This window comes from Lygodium microphyllum, chromosome 19, assembly GCF_053477565.2.
Source record: "Lygodium microphyllum isolate KBCC chromosome 19, Lygodium_microphyllum_v1.1.10, whole genome shotgun sequence".
NCBI classification, from domain to species: Eukaryota; Viridiplantae; Streptophyta; class Polypodiopsida; order Schizaeales; family Lygodiaceae; genus Lygodium; species Lygodium microphyllum.
In genome coordinates, this window is record NC_141153.1 from 44,682,559 (window position 1) to 44,701,875 (window position 19,317).

Sequence of the window (19,317 nt, forward strand, 5' to 3'; positions counted from 1 at the left end):
CCTCTTGTAAGGTGATGACATGGGGCTTGTACTTATTGATCAAATTGTAGCATATTTGTTTTTTGAGGTCAAAGCTCATTCCACTCACATTCCAAAATAGAACCACGATCTTGGCCAAGATCTTGGCCCTCTCATAGAAATTCAATCGGTTTGTCCAAGAGTTCATGCTCTTCGATCGAAGCAAAGTAATTTGTGTCAACCAAAGGGGTTCTAGTCAATTGTTTGATTCTATGGTTGACTTTGCTTCCAATGTGCTTTGTGGCTTGGGAGGTTCTTCTCCTTGTTCTTAGACATAGATGGTGAATCTTTGTCCTTGGACATAATGATACCTATGTGACATTGTTGAACCCTCCTCATTTTCCTACAACTTTCCTAAGCATATAAATGTTGCTAAAGTAAATGGATGTGTTTTGTTGTTACCAATTTACCATTAGAGTAGATTTTTTCTATTATTTACATGATCACATATTAGACTTACTTGCAAGTGTTCAAATTATGTCAATGGCTAACAACAATAAGATTTAGGACACAACATGATGTTTTCAATGTGGGATGAGAGATCAAATAATTGGCCATTGATATGGTGGTTATTGGCATGCACATTACATTTTCTTAATTTATAGACTACTATTAACTTAGCTCATCTTGCTTTTGGAATTGTCATCAATCAAATATGTGAAATCCTAGCTTTTTCTAGCAACTCTATATACTTATGTTGTGCTATTGCAATTTATATTGTCGATTATGACTCTTTTGCTCTCATGTCCTCTCCTTAAAGGAACAAAATTGTTCATCCATCCACATGCACAGTACCTTGGCACTTCAGGCCCACTAACCGTGCTTCATGTGATTGGTATCATTGCAAAGATTGCAAGGCCATGCCTAACTCATTTTATGTTTTGTGAGCAAAGGGAAGCAACTGTGCTATTGCATGGTTACTTCCCTTTGCTTACAAAAATTAAAATAAACAATGTGCTTCATGCATAATAAACATGCAATCTGTGTGTAATAACATGTCTTTTAAAGCTACTTGAGGCTATGATCCAAATTCTTTGATATTAACTGTAGGTTTTATGTGAGACAAATACTTTATATTTTTATATCCTCTTTGCCTAAAACCTTTAAAGAATATATCCTTGCTTATCACTATATAAGCCCCTTATTATCAATTGTACTTTATTTGAATGAGTCTCATTTATTTTGAAGCTATCTATGCATTAATAGCTTCACACTTTTTAGATAGTGCCAAATCCATGAAGTGGGATGCGCCCTTGCATCTGAGATTCTCATGTACATATTTAGGCTAGATGTATAAAGATTTAGCAACTTGAGTTATGGTTTGATTTCTTTATTTTGTAGAGAATTTGTATAAATTCAAGACCAGCTAAGGGTCATTTTCAAAGATAGATTCAAAAATTTTTTATAGCCTTGTAAAACACCTTGTAAACATCTTAAGGCAATCAAAATTTATTTTCTAATATGTGCACATCTATCCATAAGGACTACCATTCCTTTGACTCTACCAAAAGCCCTACCATTCCTAAGTGTGCATAAGGATGTAGATGCATACTAAAGGATCATGCACACATACACACTTGTTATCCATTTCTAAATAGATGTTACTCTAGAAATATGTTTATAACAAAGTATCAAAACTTGGGCTCAATACCATTGGGGTTTATTACTTTTTTTAAATCTATACAATGGGAGAAAATAGTATGGTCTAAAACTCACTTGTGTATCCCAAAATAATATCTAGTACCAAGTGGTCAAGGTTTTGGAAAATACTTCAACAAGAGTTCTCAAGAACAATTGTTTGCATAATTAGAGGTAAGGCAATGGTTTTTTCGATTGGGATATCAGCCACCAAGCTACTTACTTACATACTAATCATTAACAATCAACAATTTATCCCTGTTGTACAAATATAAATAGACCATGGAATAGTGCAACTATAAGACACTTTCAAGGTGTCTTTTCTCTTTAGCCCGTATGTATATGAATGACATGTAAAGTGATATAGACATGTATAGGCCAAGCTCTCTCTCTCCTTCTCTCTCTCTCTCTCTCTCTCTCTCTCTCTCTCTCTCTCTCTCTCTCTCTCTCTCTCTCTCTCTCTCTCTCTCTCTCTCTCTCTCTCTCTCTCTCTCTCTCTCTCTTTATATATATATATATATAATGTCTATTGTAATGGATGAGCAACAAAGTATCATTCTATTAAGCTCTTATAGTAATGCTCTAGACACCCATACACAAATGTTGGCCTTCTTAGCACATGCATGCATATATAGTGTCACTTCTCTCTCTCTCTCTCTCTCATATTTGTGTCTATTGTGGATTGGTAAAAGATTATTGTTTCATGTGTTAAGCTCTCATAATAATGCTACACATATATACCCATGCATAAGATGATGTTACTCTTAGCTATATTTGAGATCATTATAATCTGTTGGCAATAGTATTGTTTCCAATCTTTGAAGCTCCCATATGCGTGTATATATTGTCATCATAAAAGGTCCTCAAACTTGCATGCACCCACACATGCATGTGCACGCGTGCGCGCGCACACACACACACACACACACACACTCTCTCTCTCTCTCTCTCTCTCTCTCTCTCTCTCTCTCTCTCTCTCTCTCTCTCTCTCTCTCTCTCTCTCTCTCTCTCTCTCTCTCTCTCTCTCTCTCTCTCTCTCTCTCTCTCTCTCTCTCTCTCTCTCTCCCCCCCCCCCTGCCTCCTCTTAAGATGGGCATACCATCACTGTTTGGCATGTGTGATATGTGCTTGTCAATTCAAAATTAGATAATTGATTTAAAACTAAGGCCACTTGAAGTTTCACAGTTGAGCCACTTGGGGTTGGTAGTTGCAAAACCGCTTGAAAATGTATTTCAAAAGATACATGTAGATTTGGAACTCATCAAACCATGCGATTTTCAATGATCATTACAACTTTAGGACCATGATCCATGCCTTTGTTTGTAGTAACTCCCATAAGGCAAATGACATGCATTATTATTTCCTACAACATCACGATCTTCATTCATATAGCACATTGTTGGGGCTCAGCTTGGGGCTACTCATCATATATCGCATCAATAATAAGAGGTTGATTGACTTGCTTGGAGCTAGCAAGGAAGAAATCCTTCTCATTAAGTGCTAAAAAGGGAGTACTCTGATCATTGCTAGCATCAATATTGCTATTGTTGTTGATGATGATATTGGTGTTTGTTGTTACATTATTTTCATTAATACTCATAAAAATATTGCCTCTTGTTACAAATTTGATCAAGCTTGAAAGAAAGGTCATAGGAAAGTAAGGCTTGTTAGCATTGGGGTAAAGGGGATGATATCATGATGGGAAGACTTGCAAAATTGATTGAGTGCGATGAAGGGCAGCGGCAAAGGAGAGTCTAGAGGGAGGGGGAGGGGGGCACTACTCAACATAAAGTGAGTGAGACCTATCCATAGACCAAGGTTGGAACACTAATCGGGTGAAACATAAACACACAGATGCACAAACACACACACACACACACAAAGAAAAAAAATAGTATTTTGTTTTTTTCATCAATGTTTCAAGAGGAGATGGATGATGATTACCTTGTATGTCCCCCCCCCCCCCCTCTCTCTCTCTCTCTCTCTCTCTCTCTCTCTCTCTCTCTCTCTCTCTCTCTCTCTCTCTCTCTCTCTCTCTCTCTCTCTCTCTCTCTCTCTCTCTCTCTCTCTCTCTCTCTCTCTCTCTCTCTCTCTCTCTCTCCGTGCACACCCCCCAAATATATAGTCAATGTTAATTTAGATTACAATGTTGAAGGTTTAGAAAAAAGGATTACAATGTTGACAGAAACTACCATGTAGGGAATGATCTCAACAATGCTAGTAATTGCAAATACACCAAATATCTAATTTGAAATATGGTGAATGCCACATTATAAATAAGCAAATCTCTCATCATGAATATAATGAATGAATCAAAACTATTTCCATGAACCTCCTTGGTACAAAGAATGTTGTGAAAATTTTACAATAGGTAGTGAAAATAACTAAAAGGAATGGTGTAAGAGATGGCATCTACATGAGATTGTCATGAAAATGATACTTTGTTGGATAGTCATGGAGATCAAGCTAACTTATTGGATTTGTGTGATAATGGTGTTTAATTTCAAGATCTTTCCAAAGCCAAAGTCAATAACCTTTACATGCATGACCAAGGCAAGCATTGCACCTTGCATGTCAAAAGAATGGTGGCACATGGCCCATCATGGGCACGACACCTTTCCTCTAGTCACGTCCCTAAACTTTCAACTTAATATTTGAATCTATAGTGTTTCACAAATTGCATGCAAAAGAAGTTGAATTGCAGATCCATAACTATGATGGGTGTAAGTTCTTGTTGTACAAATGGTAGAGGCATATGGCAATTGGACTACACACCTTTATTAGATGTCATTACTGACAAAGACCAAAATGCTTTGAAATCTCTCATCCATTCAACTATTATAATCATCCCCATTCTCTTGCACATTTTCAAGATGCAAGAAGTGCAAGGAGCTCAAAAATGCAAAACTTCAAGGATAAGTCTATTAAAATCCACACCCATGCACGTGCGTGCACACACACACCACACACACGCACGCACGCACGCATGCACGCACGCACACATGCACGCACACGCTCACATGCACACGCACACGCACACACACACGCACATGCCCACACGCCTGTGCACACACACGCACACGCACACGCACACGCACACGCCCGCACACGCACACGCACATCCACACGTGCGCACGCGAGCGCGCGCGCACACACACACACACACCTCACTTGCACAAGAAAAATGTCATTAATAAAAGCCCTCATCCAACACTATTGCTCTATGCCAACCAACACACACACACACTCTCTCTCTCTCTCTCTCTCTCTCTCTCTCTCTCTCTCTTTATGCATCAATGTGTCCATGGACGTTGGTTTCTTTCCCATTAAAAAAACACATAGAAATTGGAAATACATCGCCATCAAAGCTGTGACATCTGTATGACATAGTATGGTAGAGAGAGAGAGAGAGAGAGAGAGAGAGAGAGAGAGAGAGAGAGAGAGCCTGGCTTTAGCTCCATCTTCCCCCTACAAATATGTGAAAGCAAAAAACATTATCTTCATCACCATCATCATCTCCTTTCAACATTATGCTCACATTTGCACCCCATCCACTTCTTAATTTAGTTATCCCTTGGGATGTCTCTTCTCCTATTTGCATGCTCCTCATGTGCTTAGATCCTTCAAGATTGCACAAATCCTTGGTAGCATAGCACATTGACAAAATCATGCCCCCATTACTACACAATTGACTCTTGGAGACCATGGGCATCACCTTCATTGTTCATAGTACAATGGTGTGTGAGAGCTCACCCTTTCACATAGCCTCTCTTAACCTTAGCTCTTTCCATAAATCTTATGCTTTACACTCTTGAGACACACATGCACCAACACAAGCACCATGATGTAAGAGAGGAAGAGCACCAAAGCATTGCCATGCATTGCTTGCAAGATAAAAAACTACTCTAATAAAATATAATAAAAGATTGCATGGATATCAAACACAAACTTGAAGTAATTAGTGAATGTCCTTGCCTTGAGCCTAACTAATGCTTTGGCAGATCCTACTGATCTTAATAAGCAAGCGATAAATGTAAAATTAGAGCCAATTAAATCTTAATAAGATATAAGATATGTCTTTATTTTTAGTACTGATTTTAGAAATATAAAGCCATGCATCAAGTTTGGAAGTTCTTGAATATCACGTGCATCCACTTGGAAAGTTCATGCATATTTAGCTATCTAATATTACATCCACCTTTTCTTTTGAGAGGTTTGTGGTCATTCTATATGTAGCTCCCACTATTTTTAGCTATCTAATATTACATCCACCTTTTCTTTTGAGAGGTTTGTGGTCATTCTATATGTAGCTCCCACTATTTCCTTTATGCATGGGATATCATACATCAATGTAAAGTGATAGCCTTGGGGTTGGTCATGGATAGGGTCTGTTGGTTTGCAAAAAGGAGAGCAAAAACAATCAGTGCTTGTGAAACATGTACTCTTAAATCCTTTTGTATTGCATTTTGCCTTAAAGCTTTTGATGTTTAGACCTACAAGTATCATGCACACGAATCAAATTTGGTAAAATTCTAGGGGACTCAAATGTTGACTTTTCATGCTTTGATTGTCCAACAATTTGTTGTTTCTTAAAGGCAATCTAAGCTTGCTTGGCCAGCTATTGTTGTATGTTTCCTACATTTGTGTGCTTATCACACATGAATTAGCCACTTTTAAAGAAGCAATTGAGCATGCAATATCTATTAGTACAATATGAAGTTGTTATTAGATCAATTTAAGTTATTTCCTTGTAGTTATTTGATTTCTTTTCATTACGAGAATAAGAAAGTAGCAAAATCCAATCATTTTGTATTTCAATAATTTGGATTGTTCAACTATTTTATGGAGTATGAACATGTTTCTAAGCTTGTCACCTTTGGATTAGTTCATAGGAGAGCATGTGCTTTTTTGCCTATTGCTAGTTTGTCATACATTTTTTTTGCTTAATCCATTGGATTGGCTCATGTGAGAAAGTGTTGTTTTTGTTGATTTTGTTTTTCTCATTTCTATATCTACAAATTCCCAAAGGCAAGCTTCAATTAGGTGGTTATTGTTGCTTGTTTATCTCATCTATGTTAGGTCTAATCACTATTCAACTACACAACATGATTATTGCACATGAATCAATAGCCACTTCCAAACAAGTGATTGCGTATGCAATAACTCTTAACAACTTCATAGATGTGATAACTCTTAGCAAAATATGAAGTGGTTGGTGGATGGGTTAATGCAATTGCTTTTGATGATATATGTGCCACTTTTACTATGTCTATGGAAAGTAGAATAGGAAATTAGGGTAGGACAACTTGCTAAGATAAAAGTGGTGTGGGGATAGATCCAACCCCTAGTTATTGACTCATCACTATCTCACATGTACTTTTGTCCCCCCCCCCCCCCCCCCCCACCCAAGTCGATGGGATCAATGGTTGAAACCCATGGGTGCATCTCAAGACATCGCGTAACCCATGCAAAAGTGCTGACTTGTAATGCAATGGTCGAAACCCACGAGCACACCTGAAGACATCTTGTAACCCATGCAAAAGCATTGACTTGTGGCGCACAACTTGCCAATAACCCTAAGGGAGCCCTTGCGACTTGAATTCACGACCTCCATGTTGGCACAAGAAGTGCCTATCTATTGAGCTATGGTTTCTTACAAAGATTTATAGCCCTTTTTAATCCTAGAAAGTGATTTCAACCTTTTTGCAACTATGTGACACTATAATGATGTGACATCATGCAAGGATTACCGCCCTATACGTGGATGACACATGTGTCGCTTCGATGTCGATCTCATCGTTGATTGAATCACTTGGGGGGACAGATCTCCATGTGAGAGTGCCAAGGCAGGAGAAAGGAGCCAGGAAAGGGGGGGGCTAAGGGCCCGGGGGCCCACCTATTGCATGTGTGTAACAACGATGGGAAAAAAGTTGGGTAAGGTGCCACATGGGATGATAGTAAGTGTTATCCAGGCAATGTGAACTGAGCTCTCCGCGTCTGTCTCTGTTTCTCTGTCTGTCTGTCTGTCTCCGTCTCCCTCGATCTCTCTCTGTGGTGAGAGGCAGGTGGCGCTGATTAGATAGATGCGCAGGAACCATGGCCAGGGCTGGAAGCTTCGACGCAGACAAATTTGATGCAGGAGGTGCAGCAGCAGCAGGAGGAGGAGGAGCGGGAGCAGGAGCAGATAAGCCCTCAGGCAGCCACAACGGCGGGCGCGTCTTCCGAAGCTTCTTTCTTAAGGCGCTGTGCATCGCAGGTGGAGCTTTCCTTCTTCGCAAGCTCACGAAGACCACCACCAGATGGGACCACGCCAAAACTGTCGCTCAGGCCCTCAGTGGGGAGAAGGTATGCGAAGGGGGGAAATGGATCAATTTCTTGAAAATACATGGATTCTGCACATTATTTACGCGAGTGAAAGGATGTGCCCTATTTTGATGCATGAAGATAATTTGTGGATTCGGCATTCCCTTTTTAATGTTTGTGCGATAGAAAGGATGTGTTTTTGCTGCCTGAATCTAATAATCAGCGGATCCTGCATTCCTTTCAACGTTTATGTGACAGAAAGGATGTGTTTTTACTGCCTGAATCTAATAATTAGCAGATTCTGCATTCCTTTTAATGTTTATGTGACAGAAAAGACGTGTTTTTGCTGTCTGAATCTTCACATGATGGCGACTAGATCATGCTCATGATGTCAACTCCAGTTTTTGAAGCATCTTCATGCTCTATACAGAACATTGTGTATGGGACATATCCGACGGTTGGCTTGGGGTGTTTCTGTGGATATACTGGACTCGATGTCTGTAGGAGGATCTTTCATTGCTATATTCAAGTGTTGCAATTGGAATTGAAATCAATCACACCCATGCATGGTTCATGGCAGTAAGTTGGCAGCCATTCCCTCTCATAATTAACAACTCATAAGGAGCACCACATTCTGAAGGGATGGTTATTTTACCTGCTTGTGGATTCGCTTATCCACCTTCAGTTCCAGTAGGTGAACATGGATCATAGCACCACATTTTGAAGAGATGGCCAATTTAACTTTTGATATTTGGATTCTGGAGTTGCTTATGTGCATCCCTTCACTTACAATATATATGCAGATATGGATCATGGGATACAAGCCCGGATGTGGGAATCCTATAGAACCAAGGATATTTGCAGCCAAAAGCAAGAACTGCCATTCGGTCAATGGTTCATCCAAGTTTGCAAAGATTATGCTTCAAGTTGATGAGTATAGAGTTAGGAGACACAAGATTACACATGGCAACTGTTCCTAAAACCTTTATTATAGAAGCGACTCAAAGGATTTGGATCATAAGTTGATGCATTTATACGATAGAGATTATTTGCATCAGCCATTAGAGTTATATGCTCAAGACAATAAGATACCTACAACAGACGCTAAGTCCTTTCACACATCAAGAGGTCCCTTAGACCTCATAAGGCCATTAGCCCTCCTAGAAAGTGCCGCAATGTGCTACGGAGTTTCCCCCCACCTACTTTCGGGTTCAGTGGCTTCCATGACTCTTGGCCTCATAGTCCACTCTATTGAGAGGCAATGGCTGTTCGCTACCATCTTCAGCTCCATAGTCTACTCCATTGAGAGACAGAGGTTGCCACCCACGTGTGGCTCTTTAGGGGTTGCACATTCCTTCTCCCTCATATGAGTCCATGGATATAGGGTTCCGCCACAAGCATCAAGGAGATTATTTGTGATTCCCCTGCCTCCCATCCCTCTTCTTCTCAGCTTTAGAAGGCCACCTTTGGTACTTGCTTGGAGGATTGTTTCACTTCCTTTATGACAACCCTAATCCTAGGTACCTTGTTTGACACTCTTGTTAGCATAAACCCCTTGGTCATCCCATGAGTTTTTGGATTCTCTATCTTCTTGCAAGGGTTTTGATTGCTCATTGGAGGTCTCATGGTGGAGATTGCTTATTTAAGGCAATTTTAATGGCTAGGAATTGCTCCAAGGTCTCTGTAAAGACACAATAAGCATTTTTTGCTATGTCTCAATCTATTGTGTATGGATTGTCTCCTTAGTATGAAAGGCAATGAACTTTTCATGGTGGAGATTGCTCATTTGAGGCATGTTGTTAAGTGTTGCGATGTGGAAGTGGATCACTGGTTGATTAGAAATGGATTGAGAGAGAGAGAGAGAGAGAGAGAGAGAGAGAGAGAGAGAGAGAGAGTGTGTGTGTGTGTGTGTGTTCTGATTGGGTCTTTCTGAGGCACAAATACACCACTTGGCCACAACCACATGAGAAGGTTTTGTCTTCTTTTATCTGATTTTAGGGTTGCTGGCACAATTGGGTCACATGAAATGCTTTTGTTTTTTATTCCGTTTCTGGTGTTCAGAACATCTTGCTAGACTGAAGGGTCTCCAACATTGGCAATTGGATGTTATTTAGCACACTGATCTTCTTTCAAGGAAGGACTTGGTTCCTTGGCATATGGCAATTTTTGCTACTCCTTTGCCGTGACTTTTGTACTCTTTTACTTGTGACTTTTGTACTTTTCTAGTCATTTGGTACAATGCAATTACTCATTGCTCATTGTGCGCGCGCGAGAGAGAGAGAGAGAGAGAGAGAGAGAGAGAGAGAGAGAGAGAGAGAGAGAGAGGTGTGAAGATAAATACTAAACAATGAGAGTAGAATATGTACAAGAGAGTGTGTGTGTGTATCTCACTCAAAAACCTCACACTGATTGATTGAATCTCTCATAGACTGTTTGAATTTACTAACCCTAGGTGAGCAAGCAATAAACATAGAATATCAGCAGTTAGTTGGAATGTGAATATCGGCGCGCTTGCTGGAAATAATGACCAAAACAATAAAGTAATGTCATGAAATGCAACATAGAGCCTGTCCGCCTTGTCTTGAACTATCCAACTACCCAAATTTCTTAGGTAAAGTGATCGAACTTTAACTTATATTTAGAGGATTTGGTGCTTGCTAATCGATTGTGCATGAAATGCTGTTTGACTATGCATAATTGACGTGAACAAGAGTCGATCCTCTAACACCCCCTCTTAGATCTTGGATGGGTCATGAGACTAAGGGATCCGGAATGCATATGTGATATGGCTTAAGGACGAGCCTTGGTGAAAAGGTTTACTGATTTGTCTTTATTATTGCAATACTCTATTGTGATTGTACCATTTAGTATTTTCTCCTTGATGTAATGATACTAGATCTTGATATGCTTGGTCAAGTGTGTGAAACACTAGGTTCTAAGTAATGATTATGCAACTCTGGTCGTCACGTAAAATGGTTGTAGCATGGCTTTGAGGATAGGAAAACTCACCTAATAGTTGTCCGGATTGAGAAGTGGATGTAGCAATGGAAGCGCATATGTATGCTGAAATAAACTGTTGAACACAAGACAGAAGAGAAAGGAAAGAGAGAACAAAAGAAAACTGCAAAAGAAGAGAACTTAGAATGCCAGGGAAATGGAATCCATATACCAAGACATGAGACAACACAAAACCAATGTGAGTCATTGGCTATGAAGGCACTGGTACCAACTCCTCTCTCCACAAAAACCTGTTAAATGATGAAAGACTGAGGAGGAGAGACTGACAATAAATAGGCCATACATCAGCCATAAATGTGGGTTGGTCGGCCAACATTTAATGTTGGGAAGTGGCATAAATTTCCATAAAACACATAAAGAAAAGGCTAAATAAAATGCCTAAAATATCAAGGTGCCTAGCCTCTTGAATCACATGCACAGACTTAGCCACCATGAACTGACATATCTGCTAACACCCTCTCTCAGATCATGGGTGATATGATACAATACAATGTCACAACGATGATAACCTATCAAAGTCCATACAACAAGAAACATCAGAAAGGAACCATGGATAGCCAAGTAGTGAGTGGCCAACCCACCACCAAGATACCTCAAAGAGAATTTGATGTTGATGTTGATTGTACTAGCTCCTAAAAATAGAGAAGAATCATAGTAACTCTCAATATCTGTCAATAATGTCTCATAGTACTATACAAGACCATTCTATCAACAATGCCTTTGGACATATGTAACGATGGATTCCCCGCCTTTGGCCAGACTACCAAAGTGTCCTCTCATGTGAGCTTAGTCTAGGAGCCAATCCCGGTCTCTGTCAAAGAACCAGCTCATCACGAACTTGGATGTCAATCCTAGCTCCAAGATTTGAACCTTCCAAACTTCGGTCGATGTGTCAGGGACATTTCTCTTTGGAACATGTGCACTTGTGTACGTGTATAGATGAGGCTCGCCAACCCAACCTCACCACCCTCTCACCCCTTCTCTTTGGCACTAGAGAGTCCTGAGGGATGATCACATCACCTGTACTAGAAAGTAGCAGAGGAAGGGGCTATCAAGCTCTTCCCTTGATCGGAAGATGAGGATCCCTTCCGTGCCTTGGCCTTCGTGATTGCCAGAGGATTTGAGTCGGAGTCTGAGGAGGAGGATGACTTGACAAAGGAGTCCACATCATGCTTTGTCTTCTCCTTCTTCTTGAAAGCCACTAATGCTTTATAGTCCTTTTGCAAATGTCCCTTTTTACCATAGTGATAATAGTGGGCCTTCGACTTCTTTTTCTTGTCACCCCTCTCCGAAGCTGCAAAAGCCTCACTTGATCCTGCATAATGAGATGGAAGCCGGCATTGTAGACACAAAGATGCCTCATGCTCAAGCAACATCAAGGACATATGCATGAAGCTCATAGGTGTAGATGATATCTACACCCTCAAAGCATTTGTGACTTCATTAAACTCCAAGGGGAGCTTGTAGAGTACTGTTCCCACGAGATGTGCCTCGGGAAGGGCAGACTACATGTGTCGAAGCTGGTCATGTACATGTGTAACACAGAGCAAAAATGACTGAATAGTGTCCTTAGGCTTGAACTTCATTTGCTGAAGCTATCTATAAAGTGTCATTGCATGCATGGTGGAAGGTGTCTCCTACAACATTTGAAGCTTCGACCATACTTACGAGATTTCCTACAAGAGGTAACCACCTGTAGAACTTTAGAAATACATTGAAGAAGAGGAGAATAGGCAGGTGTATCATCCATATCCCATGTAAGCAGAACTTCCTCACGGTTGTCCTTATCAAAGTCTTCTGGAAGTGTGAAAAGGACTCTAAGGATGTGGAATAGCTCCACAAACAATGTACCAGATCTGCTTTTGCACAAACTAGGCCTTCATGATAGCACTCCACATTAGATAGTCAAGTCCATGTAACTTATCATCAGTAGAAGTGCATGGAGGAGCTATTGAGAGAGGATAGGAAGAGAAGATAGAGAATAGAAGGTATACAGAGAGAGAATACAGCCAAACCAACAGCAAAGACTTTACAAAATGAGAGTTCACATGCAGTGTGACATAAAATTTGATCAGGATAGAAGGGCAACTGCTGCAAAATGATGAAAACTCAGTCAAAAACTGCTAGAAACAGTGAAAACAGGCTGTAGAAACAGTTGTTCAGCCAGGATTAGGATCAGAAAACCAAAAATGCAGGCTGTGAGAGCAACTAATGCAGCACACTGACGATTACAGGGCTGACAGCTGTCTTAGTCTGAAAATGCAAGGTGCTGGGCACAAAATGCAGGCTGCAGTGGATGATAGACAGGTTGGAATCAAGCAGCAGCAGGTCTCTTGATCAGAAGAGGTGAATCTGACTTGTAATTAATAGAAAAACCAGCAGCGGGAAACTAGATCCTGCAATCTGATATCATGACAGAAGTGGATGTGGCAATGGAAGCATATACGTATGCTGAAATAGACTGCTGAACACAAGATAGAAGAGAAAGGAAAGAGAGAATAGAAGAACACTGCACGAGAAGAGAACTCAGAATGCTTGGGAAATGGAATCCATGTCCCAAGACATGGGTAGTACAAAGCCAATGTGAGTCACTAACTGTGAATGCATTGGCACCAGCTCCTTTCTCCACAAGAACCTGTTAGATGATGAATGACCGAGGAGGAGGAGAGACTTACAATAAATAGGCCAATTACCAGCCATAAATGTTGGCTGGTTGGCGAGTATTAAATGCTGGTCAGCTAGTATAAAATGCCATAAAACACATAAAGAAAAGGCTAAATAAAATGCCTAAAATATCAAGGTGCCCAGCCTCTTGAAAGATAGTAGAATGCTGAAGACTGCAGAGTATGAATGCTGAATATTGAAGGCATATATATACAATGGGCTGTCAAAGTATCATAAAACTAGCCTTCCTCCTCGAAGGGGATGGTAATAACCTAACTTGACAATAATTACAGCAAGTAAATAAATCACATAAACTAAAACACACACTTTACCACTTAAATCTTGGACAATGGACATCCAATTGGCCCCAAAATTGGCGCCCCTTTTAGTATTTTTTAATCTTCAATTGCAAATGGATGGAGTACAATTGAGATTTGCTAATCTCCTCCACTAATCCAAGTGCCCTTTGCTTTAATAAATGACTAACAAGCCTTCAAACCAAAATTTCCCTTGGTTTGCTTGGGGATAGGGTTTCATCTTGCTCCTTGTGAGACAAATTTAGCCCCAAATTTGATATTGGCTGGTTGGCCTCTTGAATCTTCCTAAAATTCTTCAATGTCAATTGTTGCAATTCAAGTCCTAGGCCCTCAATTTTGAGCACGCATCCTGAAATGACTAGATTTTGCTAAGATAACTTGAGAAATGGCTTGAGGATAAGAGAGAATGTTGAGGAGAGAGGAAATTCAGACTTCCATTGCGAGAAAATGAAAGAAATCAGGTGCTGCCCTATCTATACAGTTGTCTCCACCGATGGAATACCCCGAATATGATGTTGCTTGGCTGAACCAACCCTGAAACTGTTGTCACCTATTGCAATAGTCTCTTCTAGGTATGTCACTAGCTCTTGGAGGGTCTCTTGCTGGCTAGAAATGGTGTGTCAATTGTTGTAGTGGCAATGGTAGCTCTCTCTCTCTCTCTCTCTCTCTCTCTCTCTCTCTCAGTTGGCACAAGGCTAGAGTAGACTTCCACCAGCCCCCAGAAACGTTTTTTCCTACTTGCATGGGCAAGTTTTGCCAAGTGGTTGCTTTCTAATCTCATTTTTCAACATTATCCAGCTTATTAAATTAGTTTTCAAAATATTAATTAATTTTGGCCTAGCCAATTTGTCTCCCAACTATCCTTGAGCAGTTATTAGCCCTTAGATCGGCACTAATTAATTAATTAATGCATAGTCTCTAATGTCACCATTGATGTCAATGGCCAATAATTTGGTCTAGGCCCAAATCTAACACTGGATACCACCTAATACTTGTTAGATACAACTTATTACAACTTTTGCCTTTGACACCCACTAATTTCTCAGGGTCCTTGGCCCGCCATTGTGAAATAACTAATTTGCATATCACATGTGCATTTCACATTTGCACATTTGATTAACACTTAATCAAATGTTAAGCAAAGCATCAAAATTTCACATCCTCATGACATATCACTAGCTGGAGCTTTGTCACACTTGCAAGAAAAGTGAAGTGGTTCTGTGACAAATGGGTAGGGCTGTCGAAATAGGTAGGAAATAATGCAAGAAAATGACCACGTTGGCTAGCTAAATCTGATTGATTGCTGCAACATATGGCAAATTGCACTAAATAGAATAAAATAATGCAAGATATGTAGCGAACAACTACATACCTTGTGGCATTGATTGTCCAACATGTTTGGCTTGTCCTTCTTGTTCCAGAGGAAGACTAGACTGTTGCCAAGTTCTCAACGAGTCATGTATTACGTATCCAAGGATGTCCAAGCAGCAAGTCATAGTCAATGCCTTTCATAACAACAAAGTTAATTGAGAATTGTACTCCGGCAATTTTCAATGGCTAGTCTTTTAGTACACCTTGTGGTGGGACCTTAAGGCTTAAATCCATCGGTGACAATTGAATTGAAGTGCACAAGTCGGCACATCTTGGTTAATGATGCTAATGCTACCTCGTGTATCAATGATTTCTGGTCTAATAGAGTCTCTAAGGGCCTGCCCATCAATTGGTGACTGCATAAAGTGGTGCCCGACCTGATCTGTGGAACAAAGTGCAACTGCTCTAAACTGCCATGTACATATTTGTGCTGGCCTTTGGGATGACCATATCTCTAACACCCCCTGGTTAGCAGTCTAGTCAACCCATGAGTGATGTTGGGCATGTGTAGTAGTGGGCTGAGTATTACTGTTTATCTTAGGTATTTTATATTGTCATTGTTATGGTGATTTGGGCCATTATTTGCTGGCTGATTGCATCTATTGTGGTCCCAGATGCTGGCTGACCTGATCATTTTTATGGCAGATTTTTGTGCTATATATTTAGGTTCCCTACTCCAAAGTATCCATTCATCACTCGTAGATTCCAATGCAAGTCTTGTTGGAGAGAGGAAAAGGGTGCTAGTGCCCATCAAGCTAGTGACTCACTATTGTATGTGACTGTCTTGTGTTTGGTGTATGGATTCCATTTCTTGAACGTGTCTTTGAGTTCTCCTTTTGCAGTGTTCTTGTGTTTTCTCTTTTCTCATGTTGTGCAATCTATTATAGCAGTGTTCTATGGTTCCATTGCTGCACCCACTTCCCACATGGTATTCGACGTCTGTGTTTGGGATTTGGGTGCTGTTTTCTGTTGTGGATAGTCTGCCCTCGCAGTTTTCTGGTGCTGATCAGCCTTCTTCTGTCTACTGCAGCCTAGGCGACCAACTTTTGGGTAATTTTTTGCTGTTTTTCAGCCTTCAACCTTTTGCGCTTTCATGCTGCAGTCTGCGATTTGATTTTCTATAATATTTTACTGCCACAGGCTGCATCTAATGCTCTTGCTGCCTGCGTTTTTGTCATATGAATTTGCATTTTCGGCATTTCATCTTCTTGCAGGCTAACTGACAATGTTTCCAGCCTTTGTCAGTGCTCGTTGGCTGTAGCAAGTTTGATTCCCTTGGATTTTGCAGACGTCTTGTGATCAACTTCTATTGCCATTGTGTATGAACTCTTGATAGTGCATCTGTGTTGTGTTTGGCTATACTCTCACTCTCTTCCTTATCTTCTATTTCTATCCTCTTTAGATAGCTCCTCCTTGCTATTCAGCTGTTGACAAATTTTGCAGCCTTGATTACTTAACATGGAGTGCTATGATGAAAGTATGGTTTGTGCAGAAGCAATTATGCTACATGGTAGCCTCCCACTCCTCTTCTAGATGATTGGGACCAGGTCAATCATTTGATGATACTTGTGCATGTTCTTCTCTTTTCCGATGTATCTCTAAAGAGGTTGTGCCGGTGGTTACCTCTTGCATGATAGCTTTAGCAGCATGGGAGAAGCTTTAGTTGTTGTATTAGGCTCCCTCAACCATGCGCATAGTTGCCCTCTATGGACAGCTCTGGCAAATGAAGTTTAAGCCGAAGAATACTATCTAGTCATTCTTACTTTGTGTTACACAAGTACACGATCAGCTTTGGTACATGCAGATTGTGCTACCAAAGACCCATCTTGTAGGGATTGTGCTCTATAAGCTCCCTTCGAAGTTCGATGGAGTCACCAATGCTTTGCGGGCCTAGATATCATCAATGCTAGTGAGCTCTACCCATATGTCCTTCGTGTTGCTTGAGCATGAGGCGTCTTTGCGGCTACAAGGAAGGCTCCCAGCTTAGTATGGTGGCTCCAATGAGGCATTTGCAGCTTTAGAGAGGGGGTGATTGGAAGAAGTCAAAGGCCCATTGTTATCATTGTGGTAAGAAGGGACATTTGTGCAAGGATTGTAAGGAGTTAGTGGCCTCCAGGAAGAAGGAGAAGAAGGGACATTTGTGTAAAGATTGTAAGGAGTTAGCGGCTTCGAGGTTGGTTGCACTTAGGGAGGCTACTTGCATTGAAGTTTATTGGTTATGGGTTTTAAGGCTTATTGCGGGTACAATGCTCCTGGATGTATTGCTTCATGTCATTGGGCACCCGAATGTTATGAGATTTAGGTATTGAGCTTTGCTTGGTTCTATCCGCTTTTGTGGAAGCACTTTGATATTTTATTGCAAAGCATGGACTTTTGAGTCAATGGGAGACTTGCACTTGCTTATGTACATGTGCTCACTTGGTTATGATATATATTACTCATGTATACATTGATGATTGTGGACTGATTTAGCTTTGGTTTATACACCTAGTATTTCCTTGTCGGATGTGTTTGTTAGCTTAGATGCATTCTTGGTTATGTATTTTGAGCTTCATTGTCCATATGTAGTGAGCTAGTTGTAGATTGGCAGGTCTTTGTTGCTTTTGGGAGATCTTGTATGCATAGTTGGCTTATGTACATGCTATACTCTTGTTTGGGATGGGATTTGTGTCTTTGACATTTTTTGGGTTGCTGACATTATTTGGTACCCTGGTGGTTTATGCTCTATTTTGCACTACTAGTCACATTGTATATCCCGGTTGTTACCCATATATTCTTGGCAGTGGAAGCTTTGTCTTTTGCTCATTTGCCTACAGTTGTACATTCATTTATTGCAGCTTTGTGAACATTCATGTTTTGAGCAATTCTTTAAGAGTAGACACTTGTTACAGACTCTACGGTATCTATTTTGTGGAAACTATATCTTGCATTATACCCTGCCTCTTGTAGTCAGTTTTGGGCTGATTTTGGGAGCTGTTTTGCTATTATTACAGCAGCCCATTAACTCTTTGCTTTGTAGTTATTATGGCATCTGCTAATTGGGGATAGTGCCATCTTTAACATAGGCTAGTTGGATGGCACCAACTTCAATCATTGGAAGACTCAAATTTGGCAGGTTTTGGTGTAAAAGAAGCAAATTCGACTGTTGAAATGCAAATGTATAAAGTTCAAGGAGTTTGATATAGAGGCATGGGCTGATTTGGATAAGTTATGCAAGTTATTGAGATAGAAGGTGGTGCATATGATTTATGGCAAAAGATATGTGATCTTTATGACAAGCAGTGTCTTGTATCTTAGTCGTATTAGGTAAAGAAGCTTATGGACCTTCACATGAAGGAGGGCACTCCTATATCCACTCCTTTGAATAAGTTCCACTCCATTATTAGTCAGTTTATTTCGCAGGGCATTAAGTTTGAGGATAACATAAGGTCTTTATTCTTCCTTGCCACACTACTTGAGTGTTGGGATACATTCTGTATTGCTATGAATGCTAATTCTCTTGAAGGTGGGTTTGAATGTTTCGATTAAGAGGGAGCTTTCCTTACAAAGGAAGTAAATAGGAAGAACATTGATGTAGTCGTACTTTTTATGCTCTTACAATTAGAGACCGATATGATGGAAAAAGGAATAATAATTGCGGTAGAGACTCACAACCCAACAGGTGCAAGTCCAAGTCTCGTGGGCAATTGTGCAGTATGTCTCGTAGGAAGTGAATAGGAAGAACATTGATGTAGCCGTACTTCTTATGCTCTTACAATTAGAGACCGATATGATGGGAAAGGGAATAATATATTGTGGTAGACTCACAGCCCAACAGGTGCAAGTCTAAGTCTCGTGGGCAATTGTGTAGTATGTTCCGTACTCCTTAGTCCTCTCTTACTTGTGATTATTGTGGGCAACGGGGTCACCTAAGGCGATAGTGCCATAAGATGCATAATGATAGGTGTGAAAAAGACAGATGGGAAGCATAGAATAATGCTAAGTTTTT

At 40.4% G+C, this 19,317-nt stretch overlaps 1 protein-coding gene across 1 annotated transcript in view; it reads left to right on the forward strand.

The window, feature by feature from the left end:
• Positions 1-7,605: 7,605 nt before the first annotated feature.
• LOC148019809 (chromophore lyase CRL, chloroplastic-like) overlaps positions 7,606-19,317 on the forward strand; it is a 33,105-nt gene continuing 21,393 nt past the window's right edge. The window contains exon 1 of the mRNA XM_087699985.1: positions 7,606-8,001. Coding sequence (XP_087556111.1) covers positions 7,753-8,001 — 249 coding nt within the window. The 5' untranslated portion in view covers positions 7,606-7,752. The remainder of the gene's footprint in view (positions 8,002-19,317) is intronic.